At 36.6% G+C, this 23,872-nt stretch overlaps 1 protein-coding gene across 1 annotated transcript in view; it reads left to right on the top strand.

The window, feature by feature from the left end:
• Positions 1 to 23,825, top strand: part of LOC102671488 — a 113,114-nt gene extending 89,289 nt beyond the window's left edge. Inside the window, exons 136-191 of the mRNA XM_031510745.1 lie at positions 1 to 303; positions 530 to 841; positions 937 to 1,248; positions 1,492 to 1,803; positions 1,978 to 2,307; positions 2,391 to 2,699; positions 2,836 to 3,141; positions 3,240 to 3,551; positions 3,626 to 3,952; positions 4,036 to 4,350; positions 4,427 to 4,756; positions 4,847 to 5,146; positions 5,230 to 5,535; positions 5,622 to 5,936; positions 6,016 to 6,345; positions 6,420 to 6,725; positions 6,835 to 7,170; positions 7,242 to 7,547; positions 7,637 to 7,942; positions 8,023 to 8,340; positions 8,411 to 8,734; positions 8,801 to 9,112; positions 9,206 to 9,532; positions 9,601 to 9,903; positions 9,993 to 10,298; positions 10,377 to 10,694; positions 10,783 to 11,109; positions 11,186 to 11,497; positions 11,592 to 11,918; positions 12,000 to 12,305; positions 12,393 to 12,692; positions 12,938 to 13,261; positions 13,721 to 14,047; positions 14,265 to 14,585; positions 14,702 to 14,971; positions 15,060 to 15,248; positions 15,387 to 15,740; positions 15,820 to 16,032; positions 16,128 to 16,325; positions 16,406 to 16,600; positions 16,738 to 17,106; positions 17,219 to 17,431; positions 17,509 to 17,700; positions 17,807 to 18,013; positions 18,102 to 18,284; positions 18,364 to 18,948; positions 19,119 to 20,066; positions 20,220 to 20,588; positions 20,681 to 20,881; positions 20,983 to 21,231; positions 21,309 to 21,497; positions 22,201 to 22,439; positions 22,547 to 22,817; positions 22,916 to 23,154; positions 23,254 to 23,437; positions 23,525 to 23,825. Coding sequence (XP_031366605.1) covers positions 1 to 303; positions 530 to 841; positions 937 to 1,248; positions 1,492 to 1,803; positions 1,978 to 2,307; positions 2,391 to 2,699; positions 2,836 to 3,141; positions 3,240 to 3,551; positions 3,626 to 3,952; positions 4,036 to 4,350; positions 4,427 to 4,756; positions 4,847 to 5,146; positions 5,230 to 5,535; positions 5,622 to 5,936; positions 6,016 to 6,345; positions 6,420 to 6,725; positions 6,835 to 7,170; positions 7,242 to 7,547; positions 7,637 to 7,942; positions 8,023 to 8,340; positions 8,411 to 8,734; positions 8,801 to 9,112; positions 9,206 to 9,532; positions 9,601 to 9,903; positions 9,993 to 10,298; positions 10,377 to 10,694; positions 10,783 to 11,109; positions 11,186 to 11,497; positions 11,592 to 11,918; positions 12,000 to 12,305; positions 12,393 to 12,692; positions 12,938 to 13,261; positions 13,721 to 14,047; positions 14,265 to 14,585; positions 14,702 to 14,971; positions 15,060 to 15,248; positions 15,387 to 15,740; positions 15,820 to 16,032; positions 16,128 to 16,325; positions 16,406 to 16,600; positions 16,738 to 17,106; positions 17,219 to 17,431; positions 17,509 to 17,700; positions 17,807 to 18,013; positions 18,102 to 18,284; positions 18,364 to 18,948; positions 19,119 to 20,066; positions 20,220 to 20,588; positions 20,681 to 20,881; positions 20,983 to 21,231; positions 21,309 to 21,497; positions 22,201 to 22,439; positions 22,547 to 22,817; positions 22,916 to 23,154; positions 23,254 to 23,437; positions 23,525 to 23,763 — 17,021 coding nt within the window. The 3' untranslated portion in view covers positions 23,764 to 23,825. The remainder of the gene's footprint in view (positions 304 to 529; positions 842 to 936; positions 1,249 to 1,491; positions 1,804 to 1,977; positions 2,308 to 2,390; positions 2,700 to 2,835; positions 3,142 to 3,239; positions 3,552 to 3,625; positions 3,953 to 4,035; positions 4,351 to 4,426; positions 4,757 to 4,846; positions 5,147 to 5,229; positions 5,536 to 5,621; positions 5,937 to 6,015; positions 6,346 to 6,419; positions 6,726 to 6,834; positions 7,171 to 7,241; positions 7,548 to 7,636; positions 7,943 to 8,022; positions 8,341 to 8,410; positions 8,735 to 8,800; positions 9,113 to 9,205; positions 9,533 to 9,600; positions 9,904 to 9,992; positions 10,299 to 10,376; positions 10,695 to 10,782; positions 11,110 to 11,185; positions 11,498 to 11,591; positions 11,919 to 11,999; positions 12,306 to 12,392; positions 12,693 to 12,937; positions 13,262 to 13,720; positions 14,048 to 14,264; positions 14,586 to 14,701; positions 14,972 to 15,059; positions 15,249 to 15,386; positions 15,741 to 15,819; positions 16,033 to 16,127; positions 16,326 to 16,405; positions 16,601 to 16,737; positions 17,107 to 17,218; positions 17,432 to 17,508; positions 17,701 to 17,806; positions 18,014 to 18,101; positions 18,285 to 18,363; positions 18,949 to 19,118; positions 20,067 to 20,219; positions 20,589 to 20,680; positions 20,882 to 20,982; positions 21,232 to 21,308; positions 21,498 to 22,200; positions 22,440 to 22,546; positions 22,818 to 22,915; positions 23,155 to 23,253; positions 23,438 to 23,524) is intronic.
• Positions 23,826 to 23,872: the final 47 nt, after the last annotated feature.

Here is a 23,872-nt window from a genome sequence, read left to right as displayed (position 1 = left end):
TTCCTGCAAAAACAAAACCATGTAATCCATCCCCATGTGGACCAAACAGTATATGTAGAGAGGTGAATGATCAAGCTGTATGCACTTGTGCTCCAGAGTATCTTGGAACTCCACCTTTGTGCAGACCAGAATGCTTGATTAGTTCAGATTGTCCTCAGAATCAGGCTTGCTTGAATCAGAAATGTAAAGATCCATGTATTGGAACATGTGGTACTCAAGCAATCTGTTTAGTAGTAAATCATAATCCTGTTTGCTCTTGTCCAGAAGGATATATAGGAAATCCGTTCATCAGATGCGAAATCAGTAAGAAAATGAATGAAATCTTTAAAAATTTTACAAAGTTGTACAAAAATTTGATTTTTTTTTAAAACTAGATTTATTAAGCAACGAATTCTTAAGAATATTAAATAATTCCTATAGGATTTTAAGAAATTTCATTTGTAAACAAAATTTGCTTAAAATTCTTAATCTAATAATCAATAATAGAATTTTAAAATAAAATTACATAATAAAAATTCCCCATTTATAGAAAAAATAATAGCGCCTACGAACCCTTGTCAACCATCACCTTGCGGCCCATATTCCCAATGTCAAGTGATCAACGACACCCCATCCTGCAGCTGTCTGTCTGAATATATAGGCGCTCCGCCAAATTGCAAACCTGAGTGCATATCGAACTCCGAGTGCCCCAGCCACCAAACCTGTATTCAACAAAAGTGCAGAGATCCTTGTCCAAATCTCTGTGGAGAGAGTGCAGAATGCCACGTAACTTATCACGTACCAAACTGTGTTTGTCCTAATGATTTCACTGGAGACCCTTATACACGTTGCACGATAATAAGTAAGAACTCTTGAATAAGGAGAACTCCTTAATAAGGAGAGACAAATTCAAGTTATCATTTAGATGAAACTAATCCTGATTTTTAACTGTTCTAGCTCGCGAACCGGAACCCTCACCCTGCGCTGAAGGCACTTGTGGCACAAATGCTTTGTGCAGAGAACGAGACGGTATCGGCATTTGTTATTGCCCCCCTGAATACATTGGCAACCCATACGTAGGCTGTAGACCCGAATGCGTGATTAACCCTGATTGTCCATCCAATAAAATGTGCGTTCGAAACAAATGCCAAGATCCTTGTCCTGGAGCCTGCGGCTGGAAAGCCGAGTGCTCAGTGGTTAACCATCTGCCTTTCTGCAATTGCCCATCAGGATTCACTGGCGACCCGCTTGTCGCATGCAGTGTAGCTCGTAAGTGGAATAATCCAACCCTATTTCACAGATATTTCATCAGATATTTCACAGATATTCTTTTAAATTTTTTTCTGCATGTTGCATTTATATCGGAAAAAAAATTTTTGCCTTTTGTTTAACTTATATTTTTATATTATATCTTTTATATTAGTTGATCTATCATATATTTTTGGAATTAAAAACTTCGATTATGTTTTTACATTCCAAAATATAATCGAATTCAACTTGTTTCCCCAATAGTAGTGTCGCAAGATGTGGATATGTGCAGCCCATCACCTTGCGGACCAAATAGTCAGTGCAAAGAGATATCCGGTCAGGCTGTGTGCTCATGCCTACCAACTTATGTAGGCACCCCTCCTGGATGCAGACCAGAATGCGTAGCTAGCTCCGAATGTCCCACCCAGCTCGCGTGCAAGGATTACAAATGCATAAATCCGTGTCCAAGTCCTTGCGGCCTGAACACCAAATGCGTAGTTGTAAATCATAGTCCCATCTGTAGTTGCATGCCCGGATACAGTGGAGATCCATTCACCACTTGCACACCGATTCCACGTAAGAGTAAAATCCATAACTACCTAAAAAAATTTACGAATATTCATATAAATCACATAAAAAAAGTGAAAAATTTATCATTCTTTACTTTTTCTTTACCCTACTTTTTTTATTTCCTATTTTTAATATTTTATATGATAATAAAATATATAAAATAATAATCCTCACTTTTAGCTGTCACAATCCCTGGCCCAATGAAGAAAGACCCCTGTGTGCCATCCCCATGTGGTAGTTTCGCCCAATGCAGAAACATTCGCGATTCAGCAGCATGCAGCTGTTTAGAAGGTTACACTGGTCAGCCACCGAATTGCAGACCCGAATGCACGATCAATTCCGAATGTCAAAGCGACATGTCTTGTGTCAACATGAAATGCAGAGATCCTTGTCCCGGTTCCTGTGGTCTTGCTGCTATTTGCACAGTGGTTAACCACATTCCCATATGTAATTGCCCCGAAGGTTTCACTGGAAATCCATTCACTCTCTGTCAATTGCTACCAGCCACACGTAAGAAACCTATCCAACATTCATTTAATCATTTGCATTTGAAGGATATCTTTAGCCTCATTTCAATTCATTTCATTTTACAGCCATTATGTCAACACCAATAGAAGATGAATGTTCCTTGTCACCCTGTGGACCTAATACAGAATGCTTAAAAGGTGTTTGTACGTGCCTGTCAGAATTCCAAGGAAACCCATATCTAGGATGTCGACCCGAGTGTGTGTTAAACACCGACTGCCCTCGCGATAGAGCTTGTTTGCGGAACAAATGTATGGATCCTTGTCCCGGAACCTGTGGTCTAAATGCCATTTGCGCGGTTATCAATCATGTGCCTATGTGCAGCTGTCCCGGAAATATGACTGGCAATGCGTTTAGTCAATGTACTCCCTTACAAGGTAGTCAACGATCATAATACTATTACAAGAAAAAAATTTTTGGATTTATAACGCGTGTAATTTTGAAAGATACAGTTTGAAGTGATCGAATAATGTATATGGACCCCTAATCAAATTTTCTTTTTGCTTCTATCAGATATAATACCCATCAATCTATGTAGCCCAACACCCTGTGGACCCAATAGCGAATGCAGAATCGTAAACAGTCAAGCAGTTTGCTCATGCATCAAAGGATTCTTAGGAAGCCCACCCACCTGTAGACCCGAGTGCATTGTGAGCACAGATTGCCCGCAGAACGAAGCCTGTAATAATCAGAGATGCACAAATCCGTGTCCAGGAACATGTGGAATCGGAGCCAAGTGCAACGTCATCAACCATAATCCCGTATGCAGTTGCCCATTGCGTTTCACAGGCGATCCATTTGTACAATGCATGCCTTTCTGTAAGAATTCATTTTCTCCCTGATTATTCTAATTAATTCTCATTTTAATTATCAAGATTATTTATGACTCTACATTTTTTTATGTCTTTTTATTTTAGTGGAAGAACCTGCGATAGATCCATGTAAGCCATCTCCTTGTGGCCCAAATTCTCAATGTCAGGTGATCAACGACTCTCCCTCTTGTTCATGCTTGCCAGAATTCTCTGGCAGTCCACCCAATTGTCGTCCAGAATGCATTAGTAATACTGAATGCCCTAGTCAATTAGCTTGTATCAATCAGAAATGTAAAAATCCTTGTATTGGATCTTGTGGATCTGGTGCTGACTGCCATGTCATCAGTCACACTCCTATGTGTACTTGTTTGAGCGGATACACAGGCGATCCGTTCTCACAGTGCATTTTTAAAGAACGTAAGATTCTCAAGAGAAAATTTGTCTACTTATATCTTTGAGCATATCATTAACGTCATAATCCAATTTTACAGCTACAATTCCATTGTCCATGCCCATTGATCCCTGTAACCCGTCCCCTTGTGGATCAAACGCTATTTGTAAAGAATTAAATGGAGCTGGTTCGTGTACCTGTATTTCTAATTATATCGGAAATCCATATGAGGGATGTCGACCAGAGTGTTTGTTAAATTCCGATTGTCCTGCTAATCAAGCTTGCATGAATAGCAAATGTCAAGATCCTTGTCCAGGAATCTGTGGTCGTAACGCAGAGTGTCATGTTATCAATCACTTACCAGTGTGCGAATGTTATCCTGGTCACACTGGTAATGCATTTGTCCTGTGTTCACTTATGCTGCCAGGTATATTTTATAAAAGAATATTGTGGAAGAAGAATATTATGAAAGAATATTCTTAAAAAAGATTATTAAATATTCCCTTACAGAAGTCGATCAAACGATCAGTCGACCTTGTAATCCATCTCCCTGTGGACCTAACAGCCAATGCAGACCAATCAATGGACAATCTGTGTGTTCGTGTTTGCCTGATTTCATAGGAAGTCCACCATCCTGTAAACCAGAGTGTACGATTAGTACAGAATGTGCGCCAAATCTAGCTTGTATCAATAAAAAATGCAGTGATCCTTGCCCTGGATCATGTGGTTCGAATACCAGATGCGAGACTATTAATCACAAAGCCATTTGTGCTTGTCAACCTAGTTTCACTGGTGACCCACTCGTTGCTTGTTTCGAAATGATGAGTAAGTTTCCCAAAATTCACAAATGCATTTATAAAAAATAATTATTCTATTGATTTCATTGCAATGTTTATTTCAGTGGAAAGACCATCTCCCTTACCACCAATATATGAGAATCCTTGTATACCATCCCCTTGTGGACCATATTCAGAATGTCGTAATGTAAATGGTCAGGCTTCTTGCGCCTGTTTATCAGAATATATGGGTACACCGCCTAATTGTAGACCAGAATGTATAAGGAATTCAGAATGTCCTAGCAATCAGGCTTGCATTCAAAAGAAATGTCGTTATCCTTGCGAAGGAGTTTGTGGTGTAGGTGCCCAATGTACTGTAACTGATCACATACCCATTTGTACATGTTCCAAAGGATTATCTGGTGATCCTTTCGTCAAATGTTCGCTTGCTCCAGGTACAAATTTTTTAGTTATATTGAGATTTTATACTAGCACTATTATTTAATATTTAATTTGATTATTACTTAATAAATTTATACAATTAGTGATACAGGAAAAACCTGCGGATTTTTGTGTCAATTGTGGTACAAATACGCAATGTATCAATGGAGTTTGTATCTGTCTACCAGAATATCAGGGAGATCCATATTTGGGTTGTCGTCCAGAGTGTGTTTTGAACTCAGACTGTCCCAGAGATAAAGCTTGTATTAAGAGCAAGTGCAATGATCCATGTGCAGGCACTTGTGGCCAAAATGCATTATGTTCTGTAGTAAATCATATTCCAGTTTGCACTTGTCCATTTGGAACTTCAGGAAATGCATTTGTAGTCTGTTCTACCATTCAAGGTACAATTGATTGATTTAATGATTATTCAATTTCTCCACAATGATTCCATATTTTATTGAAATTATTTTTAATATTTAAATAGTGCAAACACCGAAAGATCCATGCAATCCATCACCCTGTGGACCCAACAGCCAATGCAGAAAGATAAATGATCAAGCAATTTGCTCTTGCATCCCTGGTTATCTAGATACGCCGCCGAATTGTAGACCAGAATGTATTCTTAGTTCAGATTGTCCGTCCAATATGGCTTGTAATAATCAAAAATGCGTTGATCCTTGTCCAGGAACTTGTGGAATAAGAGCTGAATGTGTGGTCGTGAATCACAACCCGATTTGTAGTTGCCCATCTGATTTGGTAGGCGATCCTTTTAGAATGTGTCTCAGAAAACGTAAGTATATTTTTTTAATCGCAAGAAATAATTGATTAATTTTTTAAACAAAAAAGATTATTTATATTAAATGTTTTCTTCAATAGCCGAAGAACCTCAAGTCTTAAACCCATGCGTTCCATCACCTTGCGGTCCAAATAGTCGATGTCAAGTCATAAATGAATCACCTTCATGTTCTTGTTTGCCTGAATTCCTCGGTTCTCCACCAAATTGCAAGCCAGAATGCATTAGTAACAGCGAGTGTTCCACTCATTTGGCTTGTATAAATCAAAAGTGTCGCGATCCTTGTCCTGGTTCCTGTGGTTCCAATTCTGAATGCAGAGTGATTAGTCACACGCCTATGTGTGTATGCTCGTATGGTTTCGTTGGCGATCCTTTCATACAGTGTATTCCAAAACCAGGTAAAAATTATGAAATTATTATTAGTTATTGTAATCTTTTTAACAAATGATACAAAAAAAATTATTTAAAATTTAATAGCCTTTGAAGATACCATAGAGAAACCTACCCCATGTGTACCGTCACCCTGTGGCTCTAACGCAGTGTGTAATGAATTAAACGGTGCAGCATCCTGCAAATGTCTTCCTGATTACATTGGCAATCCCTACGAAGGCTGTCGACCAGAATGTATCATTAATTCCGATTGTACAGCTGATCTGGCTTGTGTTAGATCTAAATGTCAAAACCCTTGTCCAGGATTCTGTGGATATAACGCTATTTGTCAGGTTGTTAATCATGCACCTCTGTGCACTTGCCAGCCTGGATATACAGGAGATCCATTCGTTCAGTGCAATGTTATTCAAGAGCCATGTAAGTCTAATAATTTTGAAGTAATTTCTGAGGAAATCAGAAATTTAGATTCTATGATGTAAATATTCTTATAGCAAAACCAGCAGATCCTTGTAGTCCATCTCCTTGCGGTTTGAACAGTCAATGTCGCGTATCTAATGAACAAGCTATCTGTTCTTGTTTGCCTGCCTTCATGGGAACTCCACCAATGTGCAGACCAGAATGTACAGTTAGTTCCGATTGTGCGACGAATCGTGCTTGCAAGAATCGCAAATGCATTGATCCTTGTCCAGGAATTTGCGGTATCAATGCTAGATGCGAATCTATCAATCATAGTCCGATTTGCAGTTGCAATATGGGTTATACTGGTGATGCTTTTGTCAGATGTTTCAAAGTTCCAAGTGAGTAAATTGGTCTCAATTTTGGCAAAAATCTTTAAACAGTTTTTGAATCTATAAGAATAAGTTTTGATTGCAACAAGAATTTTGCTTTTATTTTATTTTTCTTTAGCTGTTCAAATTAGTAGTTCAGATGAACCAATTAATCCTTGCGTGCCTTCACCATGTGGTCCATTCTCTGTCTGTCGCATTGTTGGAAACGCGGATTTACCAAGTTGTACTTGTATGGAGAATTATGTAGGAACTCCACCGAATTGTCGACCAGAATGCACCATTGATTCAGAATGTGCCAGTAACAGGGCTTGTCTCAGACAAAAATGTACAGATCCTTGTCCAGGTTCCTGTGGTACAGGAGCTCAATGTTTGGTAGTGAATCATATGGCTGTATGTACTTGTCCTAAGGGTTATACAGGAGATCCATTTGTCAATTGCTTCCTTCAACCTCCTCGTAAGCATTTTTCGAGATGAAATAGGAAAAAATTATTTTGAGACAAGATTTAATTATATTTTTTCTGATAGCTTCATCACCGGTTCTTCAAGATGCTTGTAATCCTTCACCATGCGGATCAAACACAATGTGTCGCAATGGTGTATGCACTTGCTTACCAGAATATCACGGTGATCCATACTACGGATGTCGTCCAGAATGTGTTCAGAATCCAGATTGTCCTCTAGATAAAGCTTGCAATCGTAACAAATGTTTCGATCCTTGTACCGGCATTTGTGGTCAGAACGCCGAGTGTGTCGTGATAAATCACACTCCTATGTGCAGTTGTCCCGATGGCATGTCAGGAAATGCGTTTATGGCGTGTTATCCGGTGAAAGGTTAAAATTATTTAATTACTAAAGGAACTATTAAATTTTTCAAAATAGTTCCTTTTGAATGGATTAAAAAAATATCGTTTGTATTGCAGACCCAGTGATAGTACAACCTTGCAACCCATCACCCTGTGGTCCCAATAGTAGGTGTCAAGACATTAATGGACAGGCAGTTTGTTCCTGTGCCCCTGATTACATAGGAAACCCACCAGCTTGTCGACCAGAATGTATAGTTAATAGTGATTGTTCGTTAAATGAAGCTTGTGTGAATTTGAAATGTAGAGATCCATGTCCTGGATCCTGTGGAGTATCAGCTCGATGTCAAGTGGTCAATCATAATCCCATTTGCAGTTGTCCTTCGGCATTTATTGGCGATCCTTTTATCCGTTGTTTACCTAGACGTAGGTATTCTTTATGTTTGATTCATTTCAAGATATTCTTCTTAAATAATAAAAATTTAATTATTAAATTTTTTTAAAAGCCGAAGAACCTGTGTTATCAACTAATCCATGTCAGTCATCACCGTGCGGTCCAAACGCAAACTGTCAAGTCATTAACAATTCACCATCCTGTTCGTGCAAACCAGAATTTATTGGTACTCCACCAAATTGCAAACCAGAATGTATCAGTAATACCGAATGTGCTAGTCATATGGCGTGTATCAATCGCAAATGTAGAGATCCTTGCCCTGGTTCCTGTGGTCCTAATGCGGAATGTCACGTAGTAAATCACATTGCATCATGCATATGTATCAAGGATTACACTGGAGATCCATTCGTTCAATGTGTTCCCAAGCAACGTAAGTGTATGCTATTAATTTATAATAGAGAACGAAAAATCGAATTGAGTTAATTTCGTTGTTTTTTTAGCGGATACAAGTATAGTACCTAGACCTTGTGAACCTTCTCCATGCGGAGCTAATGCAATTTGCCGAGAGCAAAATGATCTTAGCTCTTGCACTTGTTTGCCCGAATACATCGGTAATCCTTACGAAGGATGCCGACCAGAATGCATTCGTTCCTCAGATTGTCCCTCCCATTTGACATGCATTAGATCTAAATGTCAGAATCCTTGTCCCGGTTCTTGCGGAACTAACACCAATTGTCAAGTGGTGAATAATTTACCTGTATGCACTTGCATTCCGCAATATACTGGTGATCCATACGTAAACTGTGTATACAAGATTTCACCAAGTGAGTAAATTTAATAAGTTAAAATTATTTATTTTCAAATGCACATTAAATATAAATATTTTGCAGCCGAAGAAGAAGAACGAGATGTTTGTCAACCATCTCCTTGCGGTCCGAATAGTCAATGTCAAAATGTAAATAGTCAAGCAGTGTGTTCCTGCTTACCTCAATATATAGGAACTCCACCAAATTGTAGACCAGAATGTGTCGTGAATTCGGAATGTAATTCGAATCTCGCGTGTATCAATCAAAAATGCAAAGATCCTTGTCCTGGCACATGTGGGACGAATGCACAATGCAAAGTAATCCATCATAGTCCCATTTGTAGTTGTGGAAATGATTTTACAGGAGATCCTTTTGTTCACTGCTTCCCTGCTCCATGTAAGCTAAGATTAAATTTTATTTATATATAATTTTTATAAAAAGATATAAAAAGATTCGTTGCGTTCGATTGCAATAATATTTACTTCACAGTGCCAAAGCCGGAAGAACCATATCCGAAAGATCCATGTGTTCCATCACCTTGTGGTCCAAACGCGATGTGCAAAGCTATAGGAGAAACACCAGTCTGTACTTGCATGAACAATTATATCGGAGTTCCACCGAATTGCCGACCAGAATGCTCTATTAATTCGGATTGCATAGCAGATAAGGCATGCATTCAGGAGAAATGTAGAGATCCTTGTCCAGGATCTTGTGGCTTGAATGCACGTTGTACAGTTATAAATCATACACCAGCTTGTACTTGTCCTGAAGGATATTCCGGTGATCCATTCATCAATTGTTCGCCAACTACATTTAGTAAGGAGTGAAACAACCGATAGATTCTTTTGAAATTCATGTTCAAAATTTACATATTGATTTTTCAGTTTCAGAACCTCCATCAAATCCATGTAAGCCATCACCATGTGGACCAAATGCACAGTGCAATAATGGTGTTTGTACTTGCATACCTGGCTATCTAGGTGACCCATACACTATATGTCGACCTGAATGTGTAATCAACACAGACTGTTCCCGAAACGAAGCTTGCATATTGCACAAATGCAGAAATCCTTGTGTAGGAACTTGTGGAATAAATGCAGAGTGTAACGTAGTCAATCATCTACCGATGTGCAATTGTCCTAGGAATATGACGGGCAATGCATTCGTTTCGTGTATCCCTCTTCGAGGTTGGTCCTTTAATCTCTTCCCTTTATTCTATATTTTCGATGATTCTTATTGCCATGTTAAATTAATATTTAAAAATTTGTTATGGTAGAACCTACTATAATTGATCCATGCAATCCATCTCCTTGCGGTCCGAACAGTCATTGTCGATCCTCCAATGGCCAAGCTGTTTGTAGTTGTGTTACTGGATTTAAGGGATCACCACCATCTTGTAGACCAGAGTGTATCGTTAGTACTGATTGTCCGCGTAATAGAGCTTGCAGTAATCAGAAATGCATCGATCCTTGTCTTGGTACTTGTGGATTATCTGCCCAGTGTTCTGTGATCAATCATAATCCCGTATGCAGCTGTTTCGAGCAATATACTGGAAATCCATTCGTACAATGTATCCCGCAAAGTAAGATTTTTTTATTCTTCCAGAAAATTTTTTTAACGATATTGATGAAAAGTCCTCTTAATTGGAATTTATTTTTAGCAAAACAACCGGATATTCCAGTGAATCCTTGTCAGCCATCACCTTGCGGTCCCAATGCTCGATGTCAGATGATCAATAATGCACCTTCGTGTTCTTGTCTTCCTGAATTTATAGGAACTCCGCCAAACTGCAAACCTGAATGCGTGAGCAATTCAGAATGCCCAACGCAACAGGCTTGCATTAATCAAAAATGCAAAGATCCTTGTCCTGGATCCTGTGGTAGGAACACCGAGTGCAGAACTATTAGTCACACTCCTATGTGTACTTGTGCTAATAACTTCACCGGAAATCCGTTTATTCAATGCACACCTCAACCAAGTAAGATCTTCCCTTTAATTATTGATTTATAAATTTAAATCAAAAGATCGGTATCATTTTTTTTATTCTTTTATTTTTTTATTCATAGTCGAAGACATACCACAAAGAGTCAACCCGTGTCAACCATCTCCTTGTGGTCCAAATGCTATTTGTCGCGAATCTTATGGTTCACCTCAATGCACTTGTTTGCCCGATTTCTATGGAAATCCGTATGAAAATTGTAGACCAGAATGTGTTATTAATACCGATTGTCCATCCAACCGTGCCTGTATAAGAAACAAATGTCAAGATCCTTGTCCAGGAACTTGTAGTTTTAATGCCGATTGCAATATAATCAATCATATTCCAATATGCAGTTGTAAACTGGGTTACACTGGTGATCCATTTAGATATTGCAATATACTCGAACAACTTCGTGAGTTTTTTCACAAATTATAAGAAACACTAATTAGTTGCACTAGACACAATCTGATGATAACATGTTTTATCAGCCATACTAAGTCCCACAAATCCATGCGATCCATCACCGTGCGGACCTAACAGTCGATGTCGCAATATGAACGGTCAGTCCAGTTGCTCTTGCCTTCCCAATTTCAAGGGAACTCCTCCATTATGTAGACCAGAATGCGTAGTTAGCACGGAATGTGCTAGCAATAAAGCTTGCATAAACCAAAAATGTATAGATCCATGTTCCGGAGTTTGTGGAATAAATGCGAAATGCGAAGTCTTCCATCATAGTCCTATTTGTAGCTGTGATATTTCTCAAACCGGAGATCCATTTGTAAGATGCTTTGACATGACCAGTAAGTGAATTATTTGAAAGAATCTCACTTCTAATCATATTCGTTTGAAATCATTTTCACGGATATATTTTTTAATTTGCATACGTTTTTTTAGCACCCGTATCACTTTTACCCATAAACCCTTGCGTTCCATCACCTTGCGGTCCATTTTCGCAATGTCAAGATATAGGAGGCATATCATCCTGTTCTTGTTTGCCCAATTATGTTGGTTCAGCTCCCAATTGTCGACCAGAATGTTCCATTAACTCGGATTGTACTAGTAATAAGGCTTGTGTAAGAGAAAAATGCAAAGATCCATGTCCAGGATCTTGTGCAACGAATGCACTATGCAGCGTCATTAATCACACACCTGTTTGCACTTGTCCCAAAGATTACACAGGAGATCCTTTCACTAATTGCCAACCAATCTTAACGCTCACACGTAAGAATATTTTCGATATAATTTATTAATTATTAAATTTTAATAATGTCAATAATTGATTTGATTTGATATGTATAACAGCTATCGTCCCAGTTCAAACAGATCCATGCCATCCATCACCTTGCGGTCCAAACGCCATCTGTCGAAACGCTATGTGCAGTTGTATAAACGAGTATCATGGCGACCCTTACCAAGGTTGTCGACCAGAATGCGTGCAGAATTCGGACTGTACTTATGATAAAGCTTGTTCCAACAATAAATGCGTGAATCCTTGTACCAAAGTCTGCGGTCAGAACGCAGAATGCACTGTGATCAATCATATCCCTACTTGCAGTTGCTTGGAAAATTATGAAGGAGATCCATTTAACCTCTGCAAACCTATCCGAAGTGAGTGGAACTACCTACATTGATTGATCCTAAAGAAAAACTAAATTTCAAATGCTCATTGATGTTCTATATGTCACTTTACGATAGAACGTACGAAACCTTGCGAACCCTCACCCTGTGGACCTAACAGCATTTGTCGCGAGTTTAGTGAGCAAGCTTCTTGTACCTGCCTACCTGGATATTTCGGAATTCCGCCCAGCTGTAGACCTGAATGTTTGGTGAACTCTGATTGTGAACAAAGTAAAGCTTGCGTGAATCAGAGATGCCAAAATCCGTGCGATAATACTTGCGGACAAAGCGCATTATGTATCGTACGAAACCACAATCCTATTTGCAGTTGTCCTGTTCAGTATTCCGGTGACCCGTTTGTCAGCTGTTTCCCTATGAGTAAGTAATGCATGCTTGGATCGGTGCTGTCTATGAATTTCTTCCTTTTTTGAACTTTGTGAACGTTCTTATTGCAATAGAGAATATTTTTAAATTTTGACTATGTTTCTCTTAAAATTTGACTATGTTTTATTCCCATGAATAGCTCAATTCTCATCCTTAGACAGCGTTAATTTATATCTCAAAATTTCTAACAAAAATAGATTACAATGTTTAACCTGTAATAAACTTTTGTCAACGAACAGCACCACAATACGAAGAGGCTAGTCAGAATCCGTGCAAACCCTCGTTATGTGGACCGAATTCTCAATGCACAGTAACACAAGACAATAAAGCTTCTTGCGCCTGTATGCCCGAGTTTATAGGCTCACCTCCCAATTGTAGACCTGAATGTCTCGTGAACAGCGAATGTCCTAGCAACCAGGCGTGCGTTAAACAGAAGTGTACCGATCCTTGTACCGGACTCTGCGGCTTTAATGCCCTGTGTCAAGTTACCCAGCATTACATCCACTGTATGTGTTCCGAGGGATACACCGGGGACCCGTTTGCTATTTGTACCGTGATCAAGAGTAAGGAATAATTCCATGAGAATAATCGAAAAAATATAATAAATAAATATTAAAAAGAAATATTAACAATCAAGAATAAGAGATGAACTTTCGCGATTTTTCATTTTTTTTTTATGAAGATACTAATGAATTTTTAATTGAATTTTTTTAATAGATACAAACTAGTTTTGTATATATTGTATATAGAGATTGTATGATACATTATAAAAAAAATTGCATGTTGATTATAGATAGTTGAGCAGCCTTCTTCATACACATTCGTCATTTTCTCATATACTTTTCACGATTTCTCTAACAAATAATTTCTATTCGCGTTCTTGTACAGTTCTTAATGTTCTTTTATTTTTTTGTAAATTAACTCTTGTAACTTTTCACGATCATGCAAATTTTTTAACGTAAATCATTAAACGAATCATTTCTGAAATAAAATATTAATATTTTTGGATTTTTATTTTATAGCTCCAGAAGAACCACCTACATCGCTGAAACCCTGCAGTCCTTCACCGTGTGGAATCAACGCTTATTGCAGGGAAAGACAAAATACGGCGTATTGTGAATGTTTGCCAAATTTCCGCGGAAATCCTTATGAAGGCTGTCAACCTGAGTGTTTGACCAACACTGACTGTCTGAAATCGCAAGCTTGCGTCAAGACTAAGTGTCAGGATCCTTGTCCTGGTACTTGTGGCGTTGGTGCGATCTGTACAGTCTCTAATCACATTCCTATTTGCTCTTGTCCTCTGCCTACTATCGGCGATGCGTTTACGATCTGTCAAGCCATTCCTGAAGGTATTTTAATTTTATATAAATAATAAATTTTATATGAATAGCTTTTTAAAGATTTCTTGGAAAACTAATATTATAATTATCATAAGACGCAATCATTTATCATAAACCATAAATTACAATCATAGTCATTACACAATTAAAAGAATTTTTATCAAAAAATCAAAAAAAATATTCATTCTTCATTTTAATCATAATAAAAATATCATATTTATACTAGGTCCAAAAGAAAGAGATCCTTGTTCTCCATCACCATGCGGTCCCAATACTATTTGCGAAAAAATCGGCGATACAGCTGTCTGCAAATGTTTACCTGGTCTCCAAGGAATTCCTTCTAGTATAACAGGTTGTCATCCAGAATGTGTGATTAGTTCAGATTGTCCAGGAGATAAAGCTTGCATCGGTAACAAATGCGTGAATCCTTGCACACAAAATGTGTGCGGTATCAAGGCTACATGCAAAGCCATCAATCACAGTCCTCTGTGCAGTTGTCCACCTCCTTTAATTGGCAATCCATTCGACGAATGTATTATCCAAATTGGTAATTACACGATATTAATATTCGTTATTTTAATATTTAATTTCTTACGAATCTTTATGCTATTAATTTCTTTGTAATTTAAATTTTTTTATATTAATTTACTTTGTTTGTTTCAGAAACTGATCCTTGTAGTCCATCTCCATGTACTTATAACGGGGAATGTAAAGTTCGAAATGGCATCGCGATATGCATATATCCAGAATGTGTTATTAATTCCGATTGTCCACGAGATAAGGCTTGTTTCAGCCAGAAATGTAAAGATCCTTGCATCGGTGCTTGTGGTATCAATTCATTGTGTCAAACAGTGAATCACAAGCCTGTTTGCTCATGTCCAATTGGATTCACTGGAAATGCTCGTATACAGTGTATCATTCCAATGATCGAAGGTGACTTATTTGATTTTAAAATTTTTAACAAAAAAAAAAAATGCTTTAATAAACTTAATTAAAATATCAAAATCATATATATATGCAGAACCAGTTCCAGAATGTATTCATAATTCCGAATGCCCGAACGATAAGACTTGCTACAACCAGAAATGCATTGATCCTTGCACACTCGATTCTTGCGGTTTCAACAGCCGTTGCCACGTACAATTACATCGAGCTGTGTGCGTATGCAACGAAGGGTTCACTGGCAATCCTCAGCAATATTGTGGTGAAAGTAAGTTTAAATTTTGGCTTTTCCATATCAAAAATCCATATCAAAAATGAGAATTTTATCGAATGAATTGAAATGTCTAGTATTTATACTATAATAGATATAGATAATGTATTAATATTTTAAATTTTCTTTATGCAGTTGGTTGTCGTGGTGATAGTGATTGTCCATTAACACAATCCTGTGTTAACAACGAATGTATAGACACTTGTTCTGTGACCCAGTGCGGAATTAATGCATTTTGCGAATCAGATGGATATCATAGACCAAGATGTTACTGTCCTGATGGATATTTAGGAAATCCATATCAAGCATGCGAAAGATCAGAATGCGTAACCGATAATGATTGTCCATCTTCTTTATCATGTCGCGATTCAAAATGTATAAATCCTTGCGATTGTCCACTATCTGCACAATGTCACGTGATTAATCATCGACCAATCTGTCGTTGTCCTCCTGGTTATGTAGGCAATCCTTACACCTCGTGTCTGATCGGTAATTATAATTATTTTCTATTTTTGTGAATATAATTTAGATTTATATACAATAAATTATAAATGAACTATTGCTATAGAACCGATTGAACAACAGCCTCAATGTCAAGTTGATGGAGACTGTCCAAGCAAATTGGGCTGTTTCAGTGGTGTTTGCAAAGATCCATGTGTTGAAAGTAAACCTTGCATCGCTGGAGCAAAGTGTTCCGTTGTGAACACTTTGCCAATGAGGACTATGATTTGCGAGTGTTTACCAAACTTTGCTGGCGATGCAACTGTCGCTTGTATTCCTGGTAAATATAGAAATTTTTTATTCAATTTTAATTTTTCATTTAATTTTATTTTCAAATAAAATAAATAATTTTAAATAAATATTCTTTTTTCTTAGTGGATAAACAAATTGAAGCTATCTGTAAAGCTAACTCTCAATGTGCTTCAAATATGTCATGTCTGAATGAAAGATGTATCAATCCATGCATTATCAATCCATGTGCTTCGAATGCGGAATGTTTAGTCCAAAATCATTATCGTCAATGTCATTGTTCGCGTGGCCATGCTGGTGATCCATTTGTAAATTGTTACAGAGGTAATTGCAAAATGAAAAATGAATAACGAGCAAAAAAGATATTATTATGTTTTTTAACAAAATTTTCATATTTGTTGCAGATACTGATTCATTTCCAGAATGCACATCAAATCTTGATTGCGCACCTAATGAAGCCTGTATTAATGAATTATGTCAAAATCCATGTGTCAGCACGCAATGTGGTTTGAACGCGGAATGTCTCACTGTTAATCATCATCCAACTTGTCATTGTAAGCAAAACTTCGCGGGAGATCCACAAATACAATGTTTCAGACGTAAGTTAAAATTGTTTATTATGAGAGAATGACAATATAATTCATAATGACAATTTCATTCAAAAAATATATATTCAATAAAATATTTTATTTTACTATTATCACTTAAAATATTTTTTTAAAATATTTTTTTGTAGCCGAATGCAAATCAGATAGCGATTGTCCTTACGATAAAACCTGTCAAAACAATAATTGCATCACACCTTGCTTGATTGGAGATATTGCCTGTGGTCGTGGCGCAGAATGTATCGCTGTTTCCCATAGGGCGCAATGCGTATGTCCACGAGGCACTCAAGGTGATCCACGAATTGCGTGCATCTCCACAATATGTCATTACAACGAAGATTGTGCAGATCATGAAGCTTGTGATAGATTGAATAGAGTATGTCGACCTGTTTGTGAAGATGACATTTGTGCAGAAACTGCAAAATGTATTGCGAGAGATCATCAACCTAAATGTATCTGCCCTCTTGGTACCACTGGAAATCCATATATTGATTGTACTGGTAAATTAATTAATTAATTTTGGTTTTGATATGGATTAATGGAGTTTGATTCATTTTTTATTTTGATATCAAATAAAAACGAAGAATAATTTCTTCTCTTTTTTTCTCTAAGGTGTTTCCATCGAACCAGAATGCAAATCAGATAGCGAATGTCCATCATACTTCGCGTGTATCAACACCAAATGTCAAGATCCTTGTCTATCCTCCAATATGTGTTCTGCAGATCAAGAATGCAAGGTATTAAACACAGTTCCTCTTCGTACAATGATATGCAGTTGCCCACCAAACACCATCACTGATATAAATGGATCATGCAAAAAGATTGGTAAATATTATTTCTAATATTCTTCATCAATTTTATTTTTAGAAAATGCATTATACACAATCAAAATTTTATTACAGTGCAAGAGGATGTGCAATGTCATCAAGATCAAGATTGCATTGATTCTGAAAAGTGCGTGGAAGGAACTTGTATTGAAGCTTGTCTTACGATTGAATGTGGATTGAATGCACAATGCAAAGCGATATCGCACACCGGAATCTGTTACTGTGCACCCGAATTCACTGGAAATGCTTATATCGAGTGCATCAGAGGTATATTTTAAACATCAATTTAATTTTTAACATGAATTTAATTTTTACAAGTGAAATTTTAGAAATGATTTTAAAAATCATATATTCAAAATTAAAAATTTTTCAGTACCAATAATACTATCACCACGTCCAGAATGTTATTCTAACAATGATTGTTCCAATGACAAACAGTGTATAAATTCTTTCTGCGTAAATCCTTGCATTGTTGGAAATCCATGTGGTAGAAATGCATTGTGTTATGCAAATAATCATAGTCCAGTTTGCAGATGTCCTGCTAATTATATTGGTGATTCAAAGATCAATTGTGAACCGCGTAAGTTTTAAATAAAGAAATAAATATATTATATTTTAATAATAAAATCGATATATTATTCTAGTCAAAAATTTACAATTTTTTACAGCGGAAATAGTAGCTGAGTGTACCTCGAATAATGATTGTGCAGGCAACACTGCCTGTGTGAACAATTTATGCATTAACCCTTGCAACTGTGGTACAAATGCCAAATGCAATGTCGTAGATCATTATCCATCTTGTATCTGTTCACCTGGGTATTCTGGAAATCCTCAATTGGGTTGTTTTAAACGTAAGCCAGATTTCCTTATCTAAAGAAAGAATAAAACATCAATTAAATTTCACAATTTTATAAAATTGTTCTATTCTAGTGGATTGCGAATCAGATAGCGAGTGCAACAACGCAGCTACATGTTACAATGGGCAATGTGTAAATCCTTGCATTTTGGAGAATAAGTGTGCAATAAATGCAGAATGTTATGGTCAAAATCATCGTGCCATTTGTCGTTGCGGTCCAGGCTATTTGGGCAATCCAGAAATACATTGCGAAAGAGTGGAATGCACATCTGACTATGATTGTCCTCGAAATCTAGCTTGTTACAGTGGACGTTGTGTCAGTCCTTGTATAGAAGATCCACCATGTGCTCAAAATGCTATTTGCTATGTCCAAGATCACATGGCCACTTGTCGCTGCCCAGAGAATATTCCTGCAGGAAATCCATATTCCTATTGTACACATCCGAAAAAGAAACCTGATGAACCAGAATGCAGAATCGATATTGAATGTGCTGACAAATTGGTGTGCATTAAGAATAAATGTATTGATCCGTGCCCGGTGATCAAACCATGCTTACAGAATGCTCGGTGCAATGTTTTGGATACTGTTCCAGTGAGGACCATGACATGCACATGTCCTGAAGGCTGGACCACTGATATCGATGGCGTTTGCAGACCAAGTAAATATTCTTAAGATTTTTGATTAAAAAAACTCACAGAAAAAAGATTATTATAAAATATTCAATAATGGAATATCAAAGTCAATCTATTTTTTTTTCATTTCAATTTTAATAATATAATAATATAAATTAAATTAGCATTTATTATATTAGAATACGTTTCTTTTTAGTTCAAATAACAATAATTGGCACTTGTACAACAAATGATGAATGCAGTGACGGAGAAGCCTGCATTAATAGACAATGCAGAAATCCATGCAATTGCGGTACAAACGCCGCTTGTTACGTGCGAAACCATAAACCGATCTGTTCCTGTGAAGAAGGATATCAGGGTAATCCAGATATCGCCTGTTATTCTGTAGAATGTACACGCGACAGTGAGTGTGCTTTGGATAAGAGTTGTGTGAACAACAATTGCGTGAATCCTTGTCTGATCTCCGATAATTGTGGAGTAAACGCCGAATGTTATCCCAATAACCATAAAGCAGACTGTAGATGTCGTCAAGGATACCATGGAAACTCTCTAGATCGTTGCAAAGTGATCGGTTGTTATAGTAATGGAGACTGTCCTGGAGATCATTCTTGCATCAATATGCAGTGTATCAATCCTTGTGTTCACAGTAATCCTTGTTCGTCTCTAGCTGAGTGTAGAGTATTTAACCATCTACCTATTTGTCGTTGCCCAGTTTATTATATTGGCAATCCTTACATTGCTTGCAAACCAGAAGAACGACCAGAATGTAAAGAGGATAGTGACTGTCCTAATTTGTTAGCTTGCTTTGATAATAAATGTCAGAATCCATGTTCCGTGGTGCAACCCTGTAGCGAACCATCGGAGTGTAGAGTACTTCCAACGTCTCCGGTTCGCACAATGGTTTGCGTATGTCCCAGTGGATACGTAAGTAGCGGCAGTGGAACTTGTCGACCTACCAAACCAATTTTGAAGATCGAATGTGCAAGGGATAGCGATTGTCCTTCGGATAAATCTTGCGTGAACGCGATATGCAAGAATCCTTGTGCTTGCGGTCCTAATGCGGATTGCAACGTTGTTAATCACAAACCAATATGCTCCTGCGTACTAGGATATGATGGAAATCCTGATGTAGTGTGTACCAAAGGTGAGAATTGTTGGCCTGTTAAAAAAATTAGATTCAATCTATTCTTTTTTTTTATTTCTTGTATCCTATTCGTTACCAAAAATCATTTCAGAAAAATTAACTGACTTGTTGATCTTTTCTTTTATTTTATTTAATTTGATATGTAATTTTTAGTTGCTGGATGTCGCACGGATAGCGAATGCAGCGGATCGCACGCGTGTCTGCAACATAATTGTGTTCCCGTTTGCTCACCGTCATTGACCACTTGCGGAAAAAATGCCGAATGTCATGGTATTAATCACAAAGCCATCTGCGAATGTCTACCAGGATTCGGTGGCAATCCGAGAGTTTCTTGCGTCCTTCTCGGTTGTAAGAGCAATTCTGATTGTCCTACCAACAAAGCTTGCATCAACAACCGTTGTGAGAATCCTTGCGCAAAAAATCCTTGTACCGGAATTATGGATTGTAACGTTTATAATCATATAATCGAATGTGCTTGTCCTCCTGGCTATATTGGAGATACCAAAGCAGGATGTGTCAAATGTAAGAATCAATTAATCGATATTTTTAATAATCGATTTTATTTGACACAATTAAATAATTGAACTATTCCTCATTTATTCTTTATTCTTCAGTGACAGAAAAATGCAAAGCAGATAATGAATGTCCATCCCAAACTGCTTGTTTCAATGGTGAATGTATCAATCCGTGCGTGAAGATTGAACCTTGTGGAATAAATGCGGATTGTAAGGTACTCGATACGTCTCCTGTGAGAACCATGATATGTGAATGCATTCCTGGATATAGAGGAAATGCGGTCGTCCGCTGTGACAAAAGTAATATCTCGTTTTTAATCAAATAATTTGTAATCAACAATGATTCAAGATTACAGGAGAATTTTTAAATAAATTTTTAAATAATTTATTTCGTTTTACAGCGAATGTATGTGCAGTAGAAAAAAGTGAGATTCTAGATGAATATGGCAATTGCGTCTGTCCACCTGGTTCAGCTAAGGATGAGAAAGAAATATGTATACCATGTCGTAAACAATCTGGAATGATAATCAATGAAGAAGGATATTGTGTGTGTGCTCTAGAGAACGGCATGATCATCGACGAGTATGGCCGTTGCGTATGTCCAACTCATCATGGATATAGACTAGATGCAAATGGATATTGCAAACCTGGTAAATGAAAAATATTATTTTTTTATTTGGTTAATTTTTTGTTTGCATAAATTTCATTTATTTAATTAATTTTGTAGCCGACATAATCGAGTGCAAACACGATGATGATTGCGCCGATAACAGATTCTGCGATAAAACCAGTCAGACTTGTGAAGATCCTTGTTCAATTCAATTATGTGGTCTTTATGCACTTTGCAATGCTACTCGTCATCAAGCTATTTGCATATGCATCAATGGCTACATTGGAAATGCTTACACTCAATGCTGTAAGATATTTTTGTTATAGGAGAGATCTATTGATGTTCTTCTTGAATATTATACTTCGTTTGAATTTGTTGATTCTAGTTGTTTTATAATTATTGTCTGTAATTATTTTTATCTATAGAATTCTATCTGTTTCTATCATAAATTTATCTTAGATTTCTTCGTCGATAATATTAACGCAGTGTATCTATTATTATACTGCTTTAAATTGTAGTGCTCTAAATTCTTAATTTTCTATTTATCTTTTAAACTTTTTTATGTAATTCTAATCTGTACTTAAAGATATTTGATTCAACTTTGAACTTGATTATGTAAAATCTTTATTATGAATTCTTTTTTAAGATCTTATCTGTTTTGAAATTCTTATTATCTATTTTATCTATAGCGTTTAGAAATTTTTGCTGTCTATTTTGAGTCTTTCTGTCTGATTTGAATTCTTGCTATTTAATTTAGAGCTTTTGCTTACTTTGAAACTGTTGTTGCTTTAAAATTCTATTTTTTTCTGTTTTTTGTAGTTCAATATTCTTAATGACTTGTCTTTTATGATTTCCTTTCATTATATCTTTAAAATTCTCACTGAGAAAAACACTTATATAGTAAAAACTGTAATTATTATCTCTTAAAAATAGTAATTATTTCTGAGTGTGCTATAATTCTTTCATAATCGTGAATTCTAATAAAATGATTTTTTTCTTGATTTCTCAGATGATAAGAATCGATGGCGCACTGATTTCCCCAGACCAGAAATGGTTGTCAGTTGTTTATCTGATGGAGTGCAAGTCGAGATTCATCTCCATGATCAAGAATTTGATGGTGTTCTATACGTCAAAGGTCACAGTAAGGATGAACAATGCAGAAGAGTTGTCTCCATTCCAGCAGAAACTATGCACAAAACTGAAATATTTAAAGTAGCGTTCGGAAATTGCGGACTTATTCACGTAAATGTAAGTTTTCTTTTAATATGAAAACCAAAATTTATTAAATTTATCGAAATCTGTTCATATTCTTCATTTATTTCAAATTTATTAAAAATTAAAAATATTTTTAACAGGGACAAGCCAGTTTCGTATTAGTCATACAAAAACATCCAAAATTAATGACATATAAAACTCAAGCTTATCATATCAAATGCATATATCAAACTGGAGAACAAAATGTCACTCTTGGCTTTAATGTTTCAATGTTAACTACTGCCGGTACAATTGCTAATACTGGTCCCCCACCAGTTTGTTTAATGAAGATTGTCACTCAAAATGGAAATGAAATAAGTTCAGCCGAAATTGGAGACAATTTGATGTTGCAAGTCGAAGTCCAACCTTCCAGTGAGTATATTCATATTCATATATATCATATGTATATTATAAGTCAATGGATATTTTTCTTGTACTAATTAATTGATTTTAACATTTTAATATTTTAGCTATTTACGGTGGATTTGCCCGAAATTGTGTGGCTAAAACGATGGAAGATAAATTGGAGAACGAATATATTGTAACAGATGAGAATGGCTGTGCAACAGATCCAACAATATTCAAAGAATGGGAGCAGAATCCTGAGACACAGACATTAATGGCCAGCTTTAATGCTTTTAAATTCCCAAGCAGTGATAACATTCGGTTCCAGTGCAATATCCGCGTATGCTTTGGACGTTGTCAACCCGTAAGTTTTTATTTCTTTGATATTGGAACATATAACATAAATTTTAAAATAAATCATATATAACGTATATTTCAAAATATAATTATCATTTTCTTGCAGGTCAATTGTCGAGGATATAACGCGTTTGGTCGTCGTCGTCGAGATGTGAATTCTGAGATAAATGATACATCCTTAAGTATTACAGATAACTACGAAGGACAACTTCGAGAAGAAATAACAATTCAGTCGAATTTGATATTCACTCTGGAGAAGCAAGAGAGGTTGACAGCAGATCCAGCTGAAAGTAAGATTATATTTTTTTCTTCTTTAATATTAATGAGAAAATTTTTAAAATACTTAATTATTCCAATGTGATTTTTTTTTATTTCAGTTCCTGCAGCTCAAAGAGTGGAAGACATTTGCGTTTCTATGGTCGGCTTTGTGATAGCATTAGTAATTACAGCACTTTTGGCACTAGTCGCTGTAGCTATCGCTGTTTCATGCTGGCTAATGGCGTATCGTCGCCAGCCAAAGACTGCTGGACCACTGCCACACCCACCAGAGTTCCCAAATCCATTGTTCACTACCGAATCTGTAGCTGAACCGTCTCCTGATTATCACCTATCTTAAGTGTTTTAGGATAATTATTATTTTTTAACGTAATTCTTAATGAAATGCAATACAGACCACAATTTTGTTTTTTACTGGTCGGTCTTGTATTTCTATCAACGACTCTTCC

Source organism: Apis dorsata, unplaced genomic scaffold (assembly GCF_000469605.1).
Source record: "Apis dorsata unplaced genomic scaffold, Apis dorsata 1.3 scaffold_256, whole genome shotgun sequence".
Classification (NCBI taxonomy): domain Eukaryota; kingdom Metazoa; phylum Arthropoda; class Insecta; order Hymenoptera; family Apidae; genus Apis; species Apis dorsata.
The sequence above is the reverse complement of the archived record's forward strand: the minus strand, read 5'-3'. Positions and strand labels throughout refer to the sequence as shown.